This window comes from Odontesthes bonariensis, chromosome 22, assembly GCF_027942865.1.
Source record: "Odontesthes bonariensis isolate fOdoBon6 chromosome 22, fOdoBon6.hap1, whole genome shotgun sequence".
NCBI classification, from domain to species: Eukaryota; Metazoa; Chordata; class Actinopteri; order Atheriniformes; family Atherinopsidae; genus Odontesthes; species Odontesthes bonariensis.
Window position 1 is genome coordinate 1,258,891 of NC_134527.1, and position 21,554 is coordinate 1,280,444.

The following is a 21,554-nucleotide window of genomic DNA, read 5'->3' on the forward strand; positions in this document are numbered from 1 at the left end:
TACAGAACCACCTCAGAGTTTACAGCCAGAACCACCTCAGAGTTTACAGCCAGAACCACCTCAGAACCACCTCAGAGTTTACAGCCAGAACCACCTCAGAACCACCTCAGAGTTTACAGCCAGAACCATCTCAGAACCACCTCAGAGTTTACAGCCAGAACCACCTCAGAGTTTACAGCCAGAACCACCTCAGAACCACCTCAGAGTTTACAGCCAGAACCACCTCAGAACCACCTCAGAGTTTACAGCCAGAACCACCTCCGAACCACCTCAGAGTTTACAGCCAGAACCACCTCAGAGTTTACAGCCAGAACCATCTCAGAACCACCTCAGAGTTTACAGCCAGAACCACCTCAGAACCACCTCAGAGTTTACAGTCAGAACCACCTCAGAGTTTACAGAACCACCTCAGAGTTTACAGTCAGAACCACCTCAGAGTTTACAGAACCACCTCAGAGTTTACAGTCAGAACCACCTCAGAGTTTACAGCCAGAACCACCTCAGAGTTTACAGTCAGAACCACCTCAGAGTTTACAGTCAGAACCACCTCAGAGTTTACAGAACCACCTCAGAGTTTACAGAACCACCTCAGAGTTTACAGCCAGAACCACCTCAGAGTTTACAGTCAGAACCACCTCAGAGTTTACAGCCAGAACCACCTCAGAGTTTACAGTCAGAACCACCTCAGAGTTTACAGTCAGAACCACCTCAGAGTTTACAGCCAGAACCACCTCAGAGTTTACAGCCAGAACCACCTCAGAACCACCTCAGAGTTTACAGTCAGAACCACCTCAGAGTTTACAGTCAGAACCACCTCAGAGTTTACAGCCAGAACCACCTCAGAACCACCTCAGAGTTTACAGTCAGAACCACCTCAGAACCACCTCAGAGTTTACAGTCAGAACCACCTCAGAGTTTACAGTCAGAACCACCTCAGAGTTTACAGCCAGAACCACCTCAGAGTTTACAGTCAGAACCACCTCAGAGTTTACAGCCAGAACCACCTCAGAGTTTACAGAACCACCTCAGAGTTTACAGTCAGAACCACCTCAGAGTTTACAGAACCACCTCAGAGTTTACAGTCAGAACCACCTCAGAGTTTACAGTCAGAACCACCTCAGAGTTTACAGCCAGAACCACCTCAGAGTTTACAGTCAGAACCACCTCAGAGTTTACAGAACCACCTCAGAGTTTACAGCCAGAACCACCCCAGAACCAGAACTCACCGCTGATGCTGCCTCCGGCCGTCCCGGCCTGCTTCAGCAGAGCGTGGGTGAAGGCTTGGCACGCCGTGGTCTTGCCCGTGCCGCTGCGCCCCAGCGCGCACACGCTGTGGTCCCTCCTGGTTCCCACCGTGGACACGTGGACCCGCTTGACCAGCGCAGCCAGGGCGGGGGGGGCGGCCCACAGAGACTCTCCTCGCCGGGACTTCGGGGTCTGAAACAGAGCAAAGAAAGAAGAAATAAGACATGAGGCTCTTAGACTGAGATGGCTGAGACGGCTGACCTGACGGCGGGTTCGTTTCACCTTGCTATGGGACTGTAACGGCGGCCAGAGGTTGACCAGGTTCGGTCCGGCATGCGTGAGTGGCAGGTTGGCTTTGGCCCGACTGGTCAGCACGTGCAGGACGCTGCATTCATTCACGCTCTGGAGGTCGCTGAGGTCCTCACAAAGGTCCAGTTCTGCTGGGTTACACTGTGGAGGCAGAGGGAAACTCAGTCTGTGTTAAAGGTGGAGTCCAGCTGGTCCGAGTCCACCAGGAACCCCCAAACCTGCCGACTCAGCCTGTGATGCAACTAAAACTCTGAGAAATAATAGGTTTAAAGTAGGGCTGGGCAAGTTAACTCTTGCTTTTATTTAGTAAAAGTCTGTCGCTGACAGGCTTTTATTTTGTAAAAATCTGCTGCTCACAGGCTTTTATTTTGTAAAAATCTGTTGCTCACAGGCTTTTATTTTGTAAAAGTCTGTTGCTCAGAGGCTTTTATTTTGTAAAAGTCTGTTGCTCACAGGCTTTTATTTTGTAAAAGTCTGTCATTGACAGGCTTTTATTTTGTAAAAGTCTGTTGCTCACAGGCTTTTATTTTGTAAAAGTCTGCTGCTCACAGGCTTTTATTTTGTAAAAGTCTGTCACTGACAGGCTTTTATTTTGTAAAAGTCTGTTGCGCACAGGCTTTTATTTTGTAAAAGTCTGTTGCTCACAGGCTTTTATTTTGTAAAAGTCTGTTGCTCAGAGGCTTTTATTTTGTAAAAGTCTGTTGCTCACAGGCTTTTATTTTGTAAAAGTCTGTTGCTCACAGGCTTTTATTTTGTAAAAGTCTGTCATTGACAGGCTTTTATTTTGTAAAAGTCTGTTGCTCACAGGCTTTTATTTTGTAAAAGTCTGCTGCTCACAGGCTTTTATTTTGTAAAAGTCTGTCACTGACAGGCTTTTATTTTGTAAAAGTCTGTTGCGCACAGGCTTTTATTTTGTAAAAGTCTGTTGCTCACAGGCTTTTATTTTGTAAAAGTCTGTTGCTCACAGGCTTTTATTTTGTAAAAGTCTGTCACTGACAGGCTTTTATTTTGTAAAAGTCTGTTGCTCACAGGCTTTTATTTTGTAAAAGTCTGTTGCTCACAGGCTTTTATTTTGTAAAAGTCTGTTGCTCACAGGCTTTTATTTTGTAAAAGTCTGCTGCTCACAGGCTTTTATTTTGTAAAAGTCTGCTGCTCACAGGCTTTTATTTTGTAAAAGTCTGCTGCTGTCTGCTGTGGAACAGGAAAAGAAAGTAATCGGCGGATCCACCAAACATGGAGAAGGGTACGGAACTTTTACTCGGCCATTTTCATTTTAAAGTTCTTCCAGACGGCGGAGTCGACAGAACCAAAGTCATCTGTAAACACTGCCAAGTTGAATTGTCTTCTCAGCGTAGTAGTTCCAGTCTAAAATATCACTTAAAGGCAAAACACACAACTGATAGCAGCAAGTCATTCAAGGAAACAGACAGTGGAGCGAGGCTTCTACATAAAAACTACAGAAAGATGCTGATGTTAAAAGTGTGTTTGCACAACAAATGTTATGGCACTTTCATTCATATGGCAGCACATTTAAAATAAAGCTAAATGCTAAAAGCTTTACGCTACTTTTGGATTCATTTTTGGATTCTGCGTACAAATGAGATTAATCGAGATTAATCAGGGAAATCATGTGATTAATTAGATTAAACATTTTAATCGTTGCCCGGCCCTGGTTTAAAGCCCTCAGCTTTCAGACGGATCTACCTTCTCCACTTCATACTCCGTCACATCGTGCAGCGACCCGTCGGTCTCCAGGCGGACCCTCACTCGGCCTTCTGGGAGTTCAGGCGTGCCTTCGTCCGGCTTCAGCTGAGTGGCTGAGGAGGACAGCAGGAAGTTAGACCCACAGAAGTGTGCGATCCCTGCACATTACAGAGCTGTGTGGGACCCTCGGGTCTGATGGATCCCAGCACAGCAGAGAGCGGAGGGGAAGCCAGTGAAACCAGCAGCTGGAGCTGATGTGTAACACGATATGTGGGCAATGAAACGGGCGATTACTGGAGCTGGTGCGTGGATTAACGGAGGCCTCAGCTAATGCACATTAAGACTGTTTCCATGTCCAGAGAGGGAAGCCGGAGCTGTTTGATTAGGCGATTAGTTTATCAGCAGCAACATTTAACATTACTTTGACCTTTTTAGGTAAAAAATTCAAACATTTGCTAATTTAAACTTTGTGAATATGCAAAATTACAGATTTTTCTTTTATCTGTACAAATGTAATTGAAGTATTTTGGAGATTAAGAAATGTTTTTATTTATTTATTTTTTTTATATTTATTTTTATTCAAAAACTTTCTGCTTTGAGTTTCTTCATCTTGTTTTTCTTATTTGCAGATGAATTTTTCTAAAACTCTAAAATAACTCCGGCCACCTCACACCACTGAAGAGAATATCCAGGATATTTCAGTCTTCTGCTCATTTATCCGTTTCTCTGAACTCTATTTAAATTATAAAGTGGAAAATATCAGCACTGAAATCCATTTGAGACCTGATTTCTCAGAGTTAATTCAGGTTTCAGCTTCCACAGTGGCACATGTGACCTCCACCTCCTGGATTCCAGACTTCCTTCTCACTGGGCTGTTTTCAGTGTCTCAGTCAGCCCTGTTATTGTGTCTCTGACCTCTTCCTGATTCTTTTAAACTTTTAAACCGTATCTTTAGGTAACGACGGGCCAAACTGTCCTTTTTATCCGAGGAGAGAGTCACCTCTGCTCAGCTGATATCATTTCTGAATGATAACAGTTCCTTTAATAGCTCCACGCCTGGTTCGTAGTGCAGAAACAGCTCCTGTTAAGGTGACCAGCGGCCAGCTGCTGAGCAAAAGATGCCGATCTGTGATATTAAATGGCCGCAAATACCCCCCTGACCGACTGACCTGGTATGTTCCCATCCAGATCCATATTTACCGTCCGGTTAACTCGTCCCAGATATTGTTACAAAGGCTGATCAGACCTTAGAGCTCCCATCTTTGCCTTCAAATCCCTCCGTAAAACTTTATTTTTGTGTTTTTATGAACGTTCGGCTGACTTTAAGTGACTCAGTGTTTGCGGATCCTGGTCCTGAAGGCACGTTTCCCTGCTTAAGCACATAAACGGGTCAGCCTTTTAGCCTTTTAGCCTTTTAGGCTCTGCACTACTTTATTAGGGACCGAGCAGTGAAACTGCAAGGACCCTATTGTATTCTTTCTTTCTTATTCTTTGCAAAAGGTGCTCAAAAACTCAGGAAATTTTGCGAGCACCACCTGCCAGTCGACGACATGAAAGAATCTAAACTTTATATTTTTGTGAGTCGCTCATTGACTCTGTAGCGCCCCCTACGATGCTTAAAAATGGTGCCCGCATTGGGGTTAGTTTGACCTGGGACAATGAAATTCGGTACACTCATTCATCATGCCCAGACGCACAAAAAAGTCTCATGCCACCATCGTCCCACGTCCACAGGAAGGCGGCCATTTTGGATGGAAAGTGAGTTTTCGTGCCATTTTTGACCGATTTCACGCCTGCATAAGATCGAACTTGTCCTACAGATTTAATGCTACAGACTTCAAACTTGGCCAGATTACTCTTAAGACATGGGGGGAAAAAATTCATGGAGAAACTTTTTCAAAACTTAAAGGGCGTGGCAACGTCTCAAAGTTTGATGACTCGCCATCACTCGCCACAATAAATGAACTCCCACATGCGTTATCCAATCTGTCCCAAACTTCATACGGTGAATGCTGGACCCAGCCTGAACGCGTACATATTATCATAGTGACATCCACCTACAGCGCCACCTGCTGGTGGTCGGAAACGTCTTTTTTTTTCACACCTCGCATTTGATCAAACTCCTCCTACAGATTTAATGCTACAAGCTTCAAACTTGGCCAGGTTACTCTTAAGACATTTGTGTGTGTTGTTGTTTTCAGAGCTCACCGCGGGTGAAACCATCCTTGTGGACGTACCACACTGTTCCAGCTTCGTACCACACATCCCTCACCTGAGAGGAAAGGAAACAAGAGACACCTGAGAATTACAATCTGAGTGCTGAGTGATGCATTTCCTCCACCACGGTAATAAATCCCTTTTCAGTGCTCTGTCAGATGACATCACAATAACAGCTGACCAATCAGGTCGTCTGCTGTCGCTCTTAAACAAACAAATCAATCAATCAACTCAAAAACTGGGAAAACATCAGTGAAAAGTTGTTGCACTATTCAAGTGTCAGAATAAAAATCTAAAGAATATGGGAATAAATATTTTGTATGATTTTGTACATTTATTTCAATTAATTTTTATGCCTTTTATCTCAGTTTAGAAGCCTGTAATTCAGTGACTGAATGTAAATCATCTTGTTGTCAACATTCGGTTCACTGGGTGCACCGACAGGGACGCCACAACACTACAGTACCCCTGTGCCTGCATCTGGCGCTGGCTAAAGGAGCTAGCGTGCTCTGGCTAACGGAGCTAGCGTGCTCTGGCTAAAGGAGCCAGCGTGCTCTGGCTAAAGGAGCTAGTGTGCTCTGGCTAAAGGAGCTAGCGTGCTCTGGCTAAAGGAGCTAGCGTGCACTGTGGTTTAAGCGGGCTGCGTTGCCAGGTTTAACAGTTCCCCCTTTAGGAAACACCATTCAGCCTTAATTAATACTTAAGAAAAATACTTAATACTACAAAAACGCAAACTTAATAAAAATACTTAATACTGTGCAGTATTCGCTGTATGTTATTTGAAAAACTGTATTGTTATTGTTACCATATTGTTATAAGCTACGATGCGAGTTTCAGCCGCCAATTAAAGCTTGAGGAGCCGCATGTGGCTCAGTTAGCATCTCTGACACAGACTGTGGTGACTCTCATCATAAATATAGCCTGATGACGTAAAGCCACTGCTGTTTAAATCAGGGAAACTCGGGCCTCAGACTCTCTGATAATTAATGACAGCAGCATACAAACCTCCTTCCTTATGGTCGTGTCCGCCGGCATCCCCTCTGGCTCCTGCCTCTCCTCCACCCTTTCTTTTTTCTTCTCCACCTTCGCCACCTCCTCTATCTTCTTCTCCTTCTTTTGCTCGGCCTGCGGCATCTTTTTACTCTTCACCTCCTCCTTCACCTCCAACTTCTTCTCTGGCTCCTGGTGCTGCTGCTTCTTTATTTCCAGCTCCTGCTGCTTCTTCTTCTCTGGCTCCTGCTGCTTCTTTATTTCCGGCTCCTGCTGCTTCTTCTTCTCTGGCTCCTTTGCCTCCACCTTCTTCGGCCTCGGAGGCTCTGGTGTAACGTCCTTTCTGCTCTCTGGTTTAGCGTCGGAGTCGGGGGTCAGGATGTGGCGCTGAGACGAGGACCGGCCGTCCGACTGGGCGTTGGATCTCTTCTGTTCGCCGCTGTTGCTGAGCTGCTCGGCCCGCAGGGACATCTCTGCCTCCAGGATCGGGGGCGTCTGGTCCGGGTTCAGAAACTGCTGCACCAGGTTGTCGCTCAGTTTGTTTGGCTGCAGCGGAACAGAGTAACAGCTGGAAGGGTTCTGGGTGATTTGCACTTTCAATTCAAACTACAGCGTCTACATTCTGTATGTCGGCATTCTAAGTTTGAAAACACATGCAGACTGTTTAATGCTTCGTGTAACAACCCTTTAATCTGGAGTCACAGCTGAATAACACGACCAACAAACGGCCTTTTTTGGGAGGTATTTGGTGGTGGATGCATTTTCAGACTCCAGCACCAAACTTCTCTTTTTAAAGCTCTGCTGCTGCTTTAGAGATAAAACACCTGGTTTGGGTTTGGGAGAAACACACTCTGGATACATTTAAAAGCATAACTATGTACAGAACATAGATATTGATGGACTGACCCAGATTTGACCCTTTTCTCCGCATGATTTCACAGAAATACATGAAATAAGCATAATCAAATCAAATCAAGTCAAATTTATTTGTAGCACATTTCATGTACAAACAGTTCAAAGTGCTTCAAATAAAATAAAATCATTGCAGCAGGGAGTGGAAGAAGCATTAAAAATACATAAAAGAATATAAAGAGAAACAAATAAAATCATTTAAATGAATTTAAACACAAGCAACAGTCCAGATAAGTTCAAAGATATCGTACAGATTTCATGCATAGACACATGAGAACAGAAATGTCTTTAACCTGGATTTAAAAATGTCTCCATTTGGTGAAAGTTTAATCTCCACTGGCAGTTTGTTCCACTTGTTTGCAGCATAACAGCTAAATGCTGCTTCTCCATGTTTAGTCTGGACTCTGGACTGGACCAGCTGACCTGAGTCCATAAATAAAAAAGTAAATAGATAAATAAATAAGCATAAATAAGGTGGTGCCACATAATGTTGCTTGTTTTTAAATTCATTTAAATTATTTTATTTTTTTCTCTTTATATTCTTTTATGTATTTTAATGCTTCTTCCACTCCCTGCTGCAATGCTTTTATTTTATGTAAAGCACTTTGAATTGTTCTGGACATGAAATGTGCTATATAAATAAATTTGATTTGATTTGATTTTTGATAATGTGCTGATATAATGCTGGCGTTACAGAAAAGATGCCCTCTCCCCATTTTCCCCGAAGTGTTTTCAGGCTATTTCTGGGCCCAGGCAGGAAATGAAAGACTCACTGGTCTCTCCTCTTTGACCTCTGGCTCTTTCTGTTTGATCTCCTTCTCCGTCTCTCTGACCAGCTGTTTCAGGAAGCCGCCGGGCACGACCGACAGCGGCGGCGGAGGGACGGTCGCAGCCACCGGCTTGTTCTCCTCCTTTATCTGTATTTTACGGATGCATTAAATCACATTTAGACAGTAACAGGGGCACTGAGGGCTGTAGATCATACCATAGTTTGGAGTTTTATCAAATTAGATACTTCTGCATACATTCATGTCACACTGAGGACAAAAAATACAAAAACAAGATTTTCATTTAGTATTTCTTGGTATCATTTGTCTAGATTTTCCAAGATATGTTTCATCAAATTTAAGCTAACTAGCTAATTAGCAGGTTTACCACGTCCACGTTAGCATGCTAATATGCTAAGATTATGCTAACCATGCAAATTGCATGCTAACGCTTGACGGGGATGTCAGTTTTGCCTGTAATTGGTCATCAATAAAAGTATTCTACTGGATTAGTTGTTATTTTTTTAAATCCACACAAAGACACCAAATTGTATTTTTCCAGGTTTTCAGTTATTAACACATATTAAGCTAACAGGCACACAATAACAACAGCTAATAATTAGCAAGTATCAATGTTTGCTATGTTAGTTAACTGTTAGTTAACTGTTAGTTATCATACAATATGCAAACAGCTTTGCTAGTGGTTGGTTATAAATCAAAGTACTGGATGAGTTTGTTTTTGTTTTGTTTTAAAAAAAAGAGAGACATATTTAATGCAGAGACTAAAACTTTGACAAAATGACCAAAGTTGTAACTTAATTAGAAAAAAAAGCTTACAGCACAAATGTGTGTAGAAAGAGAGAATAAATAAAGTTAAATTACAGACAAAAGCCGCTTTCGGACTGTAGGAACCTTTGGCAGTTCTAATAACCTTTTAATCCGCGGGGCCGTTTTGTCCCGTGTTCGGACATACAGGAACTCGGGGCTTTCTCCCTTAGTTCCTATAACTATTTAGCTCCTTCTCCGAGGTCGGGTCTTTACATAGTTCTATAGAACGAATCTGACGGAGGTGTGTGGTGGTCGGTAGCTACGCCCCATGTCATGCTATCACGGCTGAAATGTTTCCTCACAAGACACGGACACAACCGGCGGGTGTTTAATAAGTTAAATTTACACTGGTCTCATTTGTCTGCAGCGCTCTGCTCTCCTTTCTTCCTTCATGAAATGAAAAAGTATCTCCTGACTCTCTCTGTGAGCTCTTCCAGCCTCGATGTTAGACGCCTGATGTGATCGTCCATGATTAATATCACCAACATGCAGACCATGAACACGGTGCCCTCCCCGCTCTCCATATTAGCTTCTTGGTGGTGTTTTTTTCTTCTCTCCTTACTTTTACGGGTTTTGTTTTGTTTTGTTTTGTGTTTGAATGTAGCGCTAAACGGCTAACGGCTAACGGCTAACACGTCACTGACGCAGACGGCTGCGCGCCGCATCAGTCCCTATCAGGTCCTGACTCATGTGCGAATGCAGACTGAAACAGTTCCGCTGGGGAAGGATAGTTATCAGAACAAAATTCGAGTAGGACAGTTCTGATAACTGCGTTCTTAGAACGGTCTGTCCGAAAGCGGCTAAAGAAAGAAGTCAGAATTGATCAGGTACGTGTTTAATATGCAGCACAGTAGGTAACTGCAGCTTTCCATTTGAATGATACTTTATCAAACCCAACACTAAACTGCGTTGTTGTTGAATACGTTATTGACCAAAAAAAAAAAAAAAGGAATTGTGGAGCCATTTTAATGCCTCTGACTGAAGTCCCCATTGCTAGTGTGGAGGGTGTTTAGTAGGGCTGCAGCGATACACTAATCTCACGATACGATTTGATACGATTCGATACAATTTGATACGATTCGATACACTTACATAATTTTCTGTGGGGAAAAAAGGGACCGGTGGTCCGACCTTTGACCCAGAAGGACAACACGGCCAGACAAACAGAAACAAACGAACATGTCACAGACGTGAGAGCTGTGCACTTTATACAACATTTTTATCAACTAATTTATCACTGTTCTGTATCATGTGACCCCCTGGCATTGTGTTGTATTACCTTTAATGTTCTGTGTTTTCACTCATTGTAACGTCTGACTTTTCAATAAAGTTTGCTTTAAAAAATAAAAATAAAATAAAAATAATTGATACTTTATCGGGAAACGAAATATCGATATATATCGCAGTATGGATAAAATTGCTCAGCCCTAGTGTTTAGTGTTGTTTATTATGCTGATAGAGGCAGCAGCAAGTCGGTGTTAATTTCGTTAACCAGGACGATGACGAAAATATTTCGTTAACGCCCCTTTTTCCCGTGACGATGACGCACAAAATTGCTTCCAGAAAATAAAAACTATGACGAGAATAAAAACTGATTTTCGTTAACGAGACTTGAGACGAGACGAAATTTACAAGCCATGGACGAATGGACATTAAAAAATGTAATTGTTTATAATTAATTTGTAATTGTTAATATAAATGTTTCTCGAACTTCAGAAGATTAAGCGCTGTTGCCCTGTTTGTCCCTGCACGGCGCCTGTCCCACAGTGCCTCGCGCGGCTCAATCAGTCAAGTAACGTAGCCGGTAGCTAGCTATAACTTAACCGTAGCTAGTTCAACTTTGCAGTCCAGTCATGGCGTCGGGCTCGGATACCGGTATACGGTTTGTTGGAGCTGGGCGAAAACAACGCCTGGATGTATGGAGCCATTTCGTTTACAACGCGAAAGACAACAAAACAACCTGCATGATAATGATTGATCATGCCGCCGGTGGTGGCCAAGATGAGAAGTTCTATTCTGCACAGTTTTATATAAATAAAATAGAGAAAAAGAGAAGCAGTGTGTGGAGAAGTTTTATTCTGTACAGTGTTGACTAAAATGACTAAAATGACTAAAATATGACGAAGACTAAAATTGATTTTTGACATTGTGACTAAGACTTAGACTAAATTAAAAAAAGCTGACGAAATTAACACTGCAGCAAGTACAATATTTATTGAAGAAACCGAGTGGAAATAGGATCAAATGGAAACTCTAGGATTAGTTACCTTCAGACTGACATCAACTGCATCGATAATAATAATAATTGGACAGCGTTGGAGTGTATTCTCGGCTTTATGAGGAAATGTGAGCCAGTAGCTCTGATGAAAATGAAAATGTGGCAGCTGTGCAGCAGCTTTGTAGAAATCTACTCATGAATATATTTTTTTTATTGGGTTTTTTTCTGCTTAGTTTGACCACAAATCTGCTTAAACCCGTTCTACTTTGAGCAGATTGATTATTCCGTTCTGGCTCAGCGTTATTAACACTGCCTTTAAAGTACATTTAACTCATATATTTGTCAGTATTTTGACATTGTAGTGGTTGTTCTCGCTGCACAGTTTGAAAATAATTCCTAATATTCACACTTTTACCATGAAAGGGATTATGTGCTGCGGTTACTGCCTGTCGCCCAATGATCTGTTGGGTTGGTTGTAGATAAAGAAGTTTTGTAACTGGCATGGGGGTCTGAAAGGAAGCTGGAAAAAGTTTAAAGGGACAGTTCGCCTCTTCTGACATGAAGCTGTGTGACATCCCATCTCAGCAACATCATTTCTGAACATCTTCTTACCCCCTGCTGCGTCCTGTGAGCAGAGTTCCAGCCTCGTTTTGGTGTTGATGAAGGTAGTCCGGCTAGTTGGCTGGGGTCCCGAAAATAAAGTGTTTTGCTTCTCAGAACAATATGCATTCAACAGAGTAATACATTTGCATCACAAAATGGTTCTCCAGGAAAAAGTCAGAGCTCACAATCTCTTGGCCCTATTTTCTCTCCCTTCGTATCACTGCCTGCTGCCGACAGCCGCGCCTGTTACGGTGTTTGCTGCTCGGTCTGCACAGCAGGCAGTGATACGAAGGGAGAGAAAATAGGGCCAAGCGATTGTGAGGTCTGACTTTTTCCTGGAGAACCATTTTGTGATGCAAATGTATTACTCTGTTGAACGCATATTTTTAACAGGGCAGTTTTTGGCATTTTTGGTTAGTTAAGTGCTTTTCAATCGATTTTCCCATTGAATTTTGCGCGTCTGCGAGACCCAAAATTCCGAAGACAGGTCTTATGTAGCCTAGAAATCTAGACGCCCCTAGTGACCGCAAATTGAATTTGCTCCCGGGCTAGTCTAGTCACTTGTGGTCGTTTTGCGAGGCTGCAAATCGAAACTTAATCGGGCCAATCAAATCGTGAGGAGCGGGGTCGGAGGCCGGGCTACCTAGTGACGACAGAGGTGCGACGTAAACAATGGCTGCGCCCAGCCAACAGTCTTTCGAGTTGGCTTTGGCAGCGACTCTAGAAGATTTAAATATACATTTTTCTTTGCGAGACGAACAGATAACTGCACTTAAGTGTTTTTTTAAAAAAAAGGACGTTTTTGGAGTTTTGCCCACCGGGTACGGTAAAAGTTTAATTTACCAGCTTGCTCCGTTGGTGGGACGACGCTCTGATTGGTTGTTGCACCATCCTATTGCGTGGCGTTGAGTGCAGAGGCAACTTAACGGACAACCGTTTATCCCGCCCACACTGCTATCCAGCGTCACTAGACCCCTGTACAGCTTTTTGCTGTACGGGTCTGGCTTGCTAGGCTAGGTCTGATGAAGACAGTTACGTAATTTTTTATAAAGGTCCTGGTTAAAATACAGCTTTTATGCCATTTTTAATATGCTTAAGTGCTTAATGTTAACTGCTTTTTAATGCATTTTCCCATTGCATTGTGGGTACTTGCAAAAGGCATCTGAAAGGCCATAATTTATAAAATATAAGTTCATAATATGGGATGTCATACAGCTTCATGTCAAAAGAGGCGAACTGTCCCTTTAACTAGAAAGCAGGTAAATATTTTGTTCAAACTAAAGTTTAATTTGATCTAAATAGCCGCAGTTCAGAAGGAAAACTGATCAGTCAGTCGGCGGTGGAATCGTACTCATCACCAAACACTTCTTTATGCTTCTTAAATGTGATTAACATCCAAAATGTCACACGCCAGCTGCGAAACACTGAAAACGGTTTCTTTTTCCTCGCTGTACGGTGGAGGAATTTGTTGGCACGGGTGGTGCACGGGTGGTGCTAGCTTGAAGCGTATCGATCGTTCAGAACATCAGCTGCCGTCTGGTGACAGGCTTTAAAAAGCTTCAGCGTGACAGCATGGAGAGCAGCAGGCGCCACGCCGCCATGACTCAGCGTTGGAGCAGCAGGTGATTCTATACGATTCGATTAGATACAATTTGATATGATTAGATACGATTTGATACGATTCGATACGATATGATTTGATTCGATACGATACGATTTGATTCGATACGATACGATTAGATACAATTCGATACGATGAGATACAATTCTATACGATTCGATTAGATACGATTTGATACGATTTGATACGATTCGAAACGATACGATTTGATTCAATTCGATACGATTTGATACGATACGATACGATTCGATACGATTCGATACGATTCGATACGATCCAATTCAATACGATTCGATTCATGGCCACGCCGCCATGACTCAGGGTTTGAGCAGCAGGCGCCACGCCGCCATGACTCAGGGGTTTGAGCAGCAGGCGCCACGCTGCCATGACTCAGCGTTGGAGCAGCAGGTGATTCTATACGATTCGATTAGATACAATTTGATATGATTAGATACGATTTGATACGATTCGATACGATATGATTTGATTCGATACGATACGATTTGATTCGATACGATACGATTAGATACAATTCGATACGATGAGATACAATTCTATACGATTCGATTAGATACGATTTGATACGATTTGATACGATTCGATACGATACGATTTGATTCAATTCGATACGATTTGATACGATACAATACGATACGATTCGATACGATACGATACGATTCGATACGATTCGATACGATCCAATTCAATACGATTCGATTCATGGCCACGCCGCCATGACTCAGGGTTTGAGCAGCAGGCGCCACGCCGCCATGACTCAGGGTTTGAGCAGCAGGCGCCACGCCGCCATGACTCAGGGTTTGAGCAGCAGGCGCCACGCTGCCATGACTCAGCGTTGGAGCAGCAGGTGATTCTATACAATTCGATTAGATACGATTTGATATGATTAGATACGATTTGATACGATTCGATACGATATGATTTGATTCGATACGATACGATTTGATTCGATACGATACGATTAGATACAATTCGATACAATGAGATACAATTCTATACGATTCGATTAGATACGATTTGATACGATTTGATACGATTCGATACGATACGATTTGATTCGATTCGATTCGATACGATTTGATACGATACAATACGATACGATTCGATACGATACGATTCGATACGATCCAATTCAATACGATTCGATTCATGGCCACGCCGCCATGACTCAGGGTTTGAGCAGCAGGCGCCACGCCGCCATGACTCAGCGTTGGAGCAGCAGGTGATTCTATACGATTCGATTAGATACGATTTGATATGATTAGATACGATTTGATACGATTCGATACGATATGATTTGATTCGATACGATACGATTTGATTCGATACGATACGATTAGATACAATTCGATACGATGAGATACAATTCTATACGATTCGATTAGATACGATTTGATACGATTTGATACGATTTGATACGATTCGATACGATACGATTTGATTCGATTCGATTCGATACGATTTGATACGATACAATACGATACGATTCGATACGATACGATACGATTCGATACGATTCGATACGATCCAATTCAATACGATTCGATTCATGGCCACGCCGCCATGACTCAGGGTTTGAGCAGCAGGCGCCACGCCGCCATGACTCAGGGTTTGAGCAGCAGGCGCCACGCCGCCATGACTCAGGGTTTGAGCAGCAGGCGCCACGCCGCCATGACTCAGGGTTTGAGCAGCAGGTGCCACGCCGCCATGACTCAGGGGTTTGAGCAGCAGGTGCCACGCCGCCATGACTCAGGGGTTTGAGCAGCAGGTGCCACGCCGCCATGACTCAGGGGTTTGAGCAGCAGGCGCCACTCACCACGTGATGGATGCAGCGTCCGACACACACTCACACACCGAGTCAGGAGGATGTTAGAGGTTAACGCAGCATGCAGCAGCTCTGCACCTCCCTTCTGCTCCCACAGCTTTAAGCGTGAAGACAGAGCCATGGCTGCACGGTGGGTGGGGGGGAGGGCTCGGGATGCGTGGTGATGGCCGTGGGGGGGTTACAGATGTCAGCCGTGGGGGGGTTACAGATGTCAGCCTTGGGGGGTTACAGATGTCAGCCGTGGGGGGGTTCAGATGTCAGCCGGTGGCAGTGAGAGCGCACAGAGACAACCTAACAGTGGAGAAAGCAGTTCAGAAAAGAGCTAACAGGTCAGAGCTAACAGGTCGGAGCTAACAGGTCAGAGCTAACAGGTCAGAGCTAACAGGTTAGAGCTATCAGGTCAGAGCTAACAGGTCAGAGCTAACAGGTCAGAGCTAACAGTTCAGAGCTATCAGGTCAGAGCTAACAGGTCAGAGCTAAAAGGTCAGAGCTAACAGTTCAGAGCTATCAGGTCAGAGCTAACAGGTCAGAGCTAACAGGTCAGAGCTAACAGTTCAGAGCTATCAGGTCAGAGCTAACAGGTCAGAGCTAACAGGTCAGAGCTAACAGGTCAGAGCTATCAGGTCAGAGCTAACAGATCAGAGCTAACAGATCAGAGCCATCAGGTCAGAGCTAACAGGTCAGAGCTAACAGGTCAGAGCTAACAGGTCAGAGCTAACAGGTCAGAGCTAACAGGTCAGAGCTAACAGGTCAGAGCTAACAGGTCAGAGCTAACAGGTCAGAGCTAACAGTTCAGAGCTAACAGGTCAGAGCTAACAGGTCATCGTATGAACAGTTGACTCGTTCTTCTGCCGCTGAGATGTTTTTCAGCCACTTTGTGTTCATCCAGACGTCAGCAGGAACCTTTCTGCTCAAAGAGAAAACTTCTTTCAACCTGTTTTATGGGCAGAATTACAAAGAAAACGGCGGCCTGAGACCCTGGCTGTGTTCGAAACCGCATACTGCATACTACATACTACATACTACATGCTGCATACTGCATACTATATACTGCATACTGCATACTACATACTGCATACTACATGCTGCATACTATATACTGCATACTGCATACTACATACTGCATACTACATGCTGCATACTGCATACTACATGCTGCATACTATATACTGCATACTACATACTGCATACTGCATACTACATGCTGCATACTGCATACTACATGCTGCATACTGCATACTGCATACTATATACTGCATACTACATACTGCATACTGCATACTACATGCTGCATACTGCATACTACATACTGCATACTACATACTGCATACTACATGCTGCATACTGCATACTATATACTGCATACTGCATACTACATACTGCATACTACATGCTGCATACTGCATACTATATACTGCATACTGCATACTACATACTGCATACTACATGCTGCATACTGCATACTACATGCTGCATACTATATACTGCATACTACATACTGCATACTGCATACTACATGCTGCATACTGCATACTACATGCTGCATACTGCATACTGCATACTATATACTGCATACTACATACTGCATACTACATACTGCATACTATATACTGCATACTACATACTGCATACTACATACTGCATACTACATACTGCATACTACATGCTGCATACTGCATACTACATGCTGCATACTGCATACTGCATACTATATACTGCATACTACATACTGCATACTACATGCTGCATACTGCATACTACATACTGCATACTACATACTGCATACTACATGCTGCATACTGCATACTATATACTGCATACTACATACTACATGCTGCATACTACATACTATATACTGCATACTACATGCTGCATACTGCATACTATATACTGCATACTACATACTACATGCTGCATACTACATACTGCATACAGCATACTATATACTGCATACTACATACTACATGCTGCATACTACATACTATATACTGCATACTACATGCTGCATACTGCATACTACATACTGCATACTACATGCTGCATACTGCATACTATATACTGCATACTACATACTGCATACTACATACTACTCCTTCTACTCCAACTATCTTTCTGAGTTAGTATGCGAGTTTGAGTAAGCGAGAAGTTCCCGGATGCATACTAGATTCTCTGAAATGTTGGTTATGCATCATGAGGTTACTACTCATACTCAAACTACCCAAGATGCAACGTAACGTGACGTCGCCGATCGTCATTTCCTGTCAAAACGGCAGTTTCAAGCTAGCTACAACGAGGGTAGGTTCACTTCCTGTTTTCAAAACAAAAGCACCAATTGTATGGTAATGGCTTTCCCTATGATAAAAGGCAACGGGTATTTTATTTTGTGAAAATAAGAATCTAGTATGCATCCGGGAACTTTTCGCTTACTCAAACTCGCATACTAACTCAGAAAGTTAGTAGGAGTAGTAGGAGAAGTATGCGGTTTGGAACACAGCCTCAGACTTTCAAAGCTTCCGGTAACTTCCTGGTTCTCGTTCTGTTTGGGAACCAAAGAACCAATCACACAGTACGTCTTCATACTCCAGCTGCAGATGTACAGTTTATCAGCTTTGTGTCCCAGTTTAAGGATGAAGTTCATCATCAGGCATCATACTGAAAGACACAGATTCCCATTCCTAACCCCAACCTTTCACACATGTGAGAGGCAGCAGATAAACGCCAGTCTCTGCCTCCTTATTAACCTTATTAACTTTATTATCAGTGTGTTCTGCAGGTGAACAGAGCCATTACAGTCTGTTTATCAGCCCGATGCTAGAAGGTGAGTTCAGCTCCCATCAGATCTGATGTTCAACATCTTCTTACCAACATTCAGAGTTCTTAAGTCAGACCAGCTGACCTGAGAGTGAACTTCAGATGATGTGTAAGGACTGGGTGGTTGATTATCTGGTTCCCAAACAGAACCAAAGCAGCTCTGTTGGTCCAAAGAAAGAGACCCAGAATGAAGCGGATTATTTCCCCTGATTCAGAAGGACAGAACTCAGTAAATCACAGCAAAAACGAGGCAAAACTTCCCCTTTGTTTGCATCTCTTTAACCCGTTCAGATTTAAATTTAAGGATGAATAATCCAGATGTTTCCTCAGCTGTCTCTAAAGGACAGAAATCATCAAACACATTTTCACAGTCTAATAAGAAGCTTAACCTTGTAGCAGCCACAGTTGCAGGTATGCAACCACCAATAAATTAAAAATATTGGTTTATTCCCACCCATTTTTGCATAAAATGTAATGTAAAAAAAATATTACACATACACATGAATGTAAATAATGTATGTAAATTTAAAAAAATCAACTAATGTAATGTAAATAAAAATATAAATATAATGTAAATGAATAATGTAAATAAATAAAAAGCTTGTTGCATATCTGCAACTGTGGGTGCTACAAGGTTAAAAACAAGCTTTTTGCAGCTGGATAATTCAGTTTAAAAGCACCGGAGGCTAAATTTAAGGCAGAAACATATAATTTACGGTCTTATTCTGTGATTTGGACTTAAAGCTGAGCGTTTTCAGGCTCAAAATCTTTAACAGAAAAGCAGCTTTTTACAAACTGATCCTGTAATCTGATCCTGGAGCCGGTTTGTGCTGCTGACCCATTCACACTTTGGTTCCTGTTTGTTTCTCTGCACCTGATCCAGTTTCGGGTCTCAGCCCCGGAGGACTCGGGGCTCTGCAGGACCCCCTGAAGTAATAACAACTTCTCCCCAAAGGATCCCACTTCCTGCCTTCAGGAATCTGACGGGTTTCACATCAAAACGCTGCTCCTCAGGTGAGTTTTAAACCCTCAACCACATGTTTTAAAGTGACCCAGCAGGATTAAAGACAAACTTCTGCTTTATGAGCCACCAGAAACAAACCGGGAAACAACAACTCTGTGAGCTGGAGTTAGATTCTGCCCGAGGCCGGTGTCACAGCCGGGATATGTGGCCCCACACAGGCCCGATGCCCCTCTCATTCAGCTTTAAATCAGCTTTATTCAGCTTTAAATCAACTTCATTCAGCTTTAAATCAACTTTATTCAACTTTATTCAGCTTTAATCAGCTTTAATCAGCTTTAAATCAACTTTATTCAGCTTTAAATCAACTTTATTCAGCTTTAATCAGCTTTAAATCAACTTTATTCAGCTTTAAATCAGCTTTAAATCAACTTTATTCAGCTTTAAATCAACTTTATATCAACTTTATTCAGCTTTAATCAGCTTTAATCAGCTTTAATCAGCTTTAAATCAACTTTATTCAGCTTTAAATCAACTTTATTCAGCTTTAATCAGCTTTAAATCAACTTTATTCAGCTTTAATCAGCTTTAAATCAACTTTATTCAGCTTTAAATCAACTTTATTCAGCTTTATTTAGCTTTAAATCAACTTTATTCAGCTTTAATCAGCTTTAAATCAACTTTATTCAGCTTTAAATCAGCTTTAAATCAACTTTACCTTTGACTGTCTGCGTTCACGGGTTAGGAAAACCTTCCAAAGAGGCTCAGAGGTCCAAACGTGTGACGGTAAATCCTGCTGAGAGTTGGATCGCCACACAAACACCACCAGAGACCCTGGGAACAGTGACCGAGGGGGGCAGCAGAATCAGAAATAGAGCAACAGACTCAGATAAGCAGCAGGGCCGGCGGACCAGTCCTAAAAATATCTGCAGGCGGAGGGTGGAGGAGGGGGACACCACCCTGTCAGGAGCCCGGGGGTCCAGGACCAGGAGTCAGGCCGGAGTCAGGCCGGAGGTCAGGGGTATGAAGCCCCCCGGGCTGGCTCGGGTCGGGGTATCGGGGTATTTTCTGAACGTTTGCCCTAAATGTGAGCAGATCCCAACAGAACCCTTCAGAAGGCTCGGTGGGGGGGTAATAATGGCTGCCGGCTGTTCCCAACAGGACACCACAGCACATGTGCAGATCTGAAGTGTGTCAGCTGTTCCTGTGACTGACGGGTGCAGCTGAGGGGGCTAAGATGAGGGGGCGGGGCTAAGATGAGGGGGCGGAGCCTCGTGCTTTCTATCAGGAAGTGGAGCCATGAGGAAACCTGACGGGGAGGTCATGTGACCCAGAGTTCTTTCATCTGTGAACTTTTATCAGGACACGATTAAAGGGACAGTTCGCCTCTTCTGACATGAAGCTGTGTAACATCCCATATCAGCAACATCATTTCTGAACATCTTCTTACCCCCTGCTGCGTCCTGTGAGCAGAGTTCCAGCCTCGTTTTGGTGTTGATGAAGGTAGTCCGGCTAGTTGGCTGGGGTTTAAAAAATAAAGCGTTTTGCTTCTCAGAACAATATGCGTTCAACAGAGTAATACATTTGCATCACAAAATGGTTCTCCAGGAAAAAGTCAGACCTTTCCTTTCCTTTCGGTTTTTTAGCTTTTGTTTTATTATTTCTATGTATTATTATTATTATTATTATTATTATTATAGTATTTATTTGTCTGTCTTTTTTAAAATTATTTATTTATTTATTGTAATTATCCTTGTATACAAGTTCTTAAGTTGTTTGGAAAAAGAACTTGTATTCCTGTATACACTTCACATTTTTGTCTTGCATTTGATAAATAAATAAAAAAAATAAAATAAAAAAAAACGTTTTAAATTAATTTTATTCTCCTTTATTGTCTCACAGCAGAATCACATTTTAGTCTCTAATAATCAGTTTATTGGCTTTATTTTTAAGCAGGCTTCCAGCATCCTAAAGATTGACCAAACTATATCAAACCCAGATTAATTAAACAAAGATTTATTAAACACAGCATAAGTGGGACAGATGAAAACAGGAGCTTTCAGCCAGTTTCCTTTTTAAACAAACCGTTCTCTGGGACGTGATGTTCTTAAGTCGGCGGTTCCCATCAAACATGACGCCCTGAACCTGAAGCTCAGATTATCCAGATGTTACAGATTCAAAGGTTAGAAGTGAACTTTGAGGCTTCATCTGGATGTGGGAGATTCTTCACAGGTCAGCGGGTGAACTGAAGATGTTTCACACATTGGAACTCAGATATTCGTGTTTGAACAGCTTTATCAGGTAAATACAGGTGAACAGGCTCAGGATGGACTGAGGTCACATTCAGAGGGCGTAAAGCACGTAAGTTTACATGGACTGATATGAGAATACGTTTGTTTGTTTGTTGGGACCCTAACATATCCACCAGTGGACTGTACGGGTGTGCAAAATAATCGTCATGACGATGCATCGCGATCTACTGCATCGATTCTTAACGCCAAGTATCGATTTTTTTTTTTTTTTTT

At 42.7% G+C, this 21,554-nt stretch overlaps 1 protein-coding gene across 4 annotated transcripts in view; it reads right to left on the minus strand.

Annotated features, from left to right (window-relative positions):
* myo18b (myosin XVIIIB) overlaps positions 1-20,204 on the minus strand; it is an 85,473-nt gene extending 65,269 nt beyond the window's left edge. For 2 of the 4 annotated variants that reach the window (XM_075456580.1, XM_075456578.1), the window contains exons 1-8: positions 11,606-11,947; positions 10,065-10,103; positions 8,151-8,294; positions 6,481-7,011; positions 5,467-5,530; positions 3,259-3,371; positions 1,528-1,695; positions 1,227-1,437 (exon numbers count right to left, since the gene is read on the minus strand). In XM_075456580.1, the coding sequence (XP_075312695.1) occupies positions 1,227-1,437; positions 1,528-1,695; positions 3,259-3,371; positions 5,467-5,530; positions 6,481-7,011; positions 8,151-8,294; positions 10,065-10,103; positions 11,606-11,608 (1,273 nt within the window). In that variant the 5' untranslated portion in view covers positions 11,609-11,947. Of the gene's footprint in view, positions 1-1,226; positions 1,438-1,527; positions 1,696-3,258; positions 3,372-5,466; positions 5,531-6,480; positions 7,012-8,150; positions 8,295-10,064; positions 10,104-11,605; positions 11,948-15,339; positions 15,549-19,747 lie in introns of those variants that run through there. The other 2 variants (XM_075456579.1, XM_075456581.1) reach the window with 2 other exon arrangements.
* Between the last annotated feature and the right edge of the window lie 1,350 nt (positions 20,205-21,554).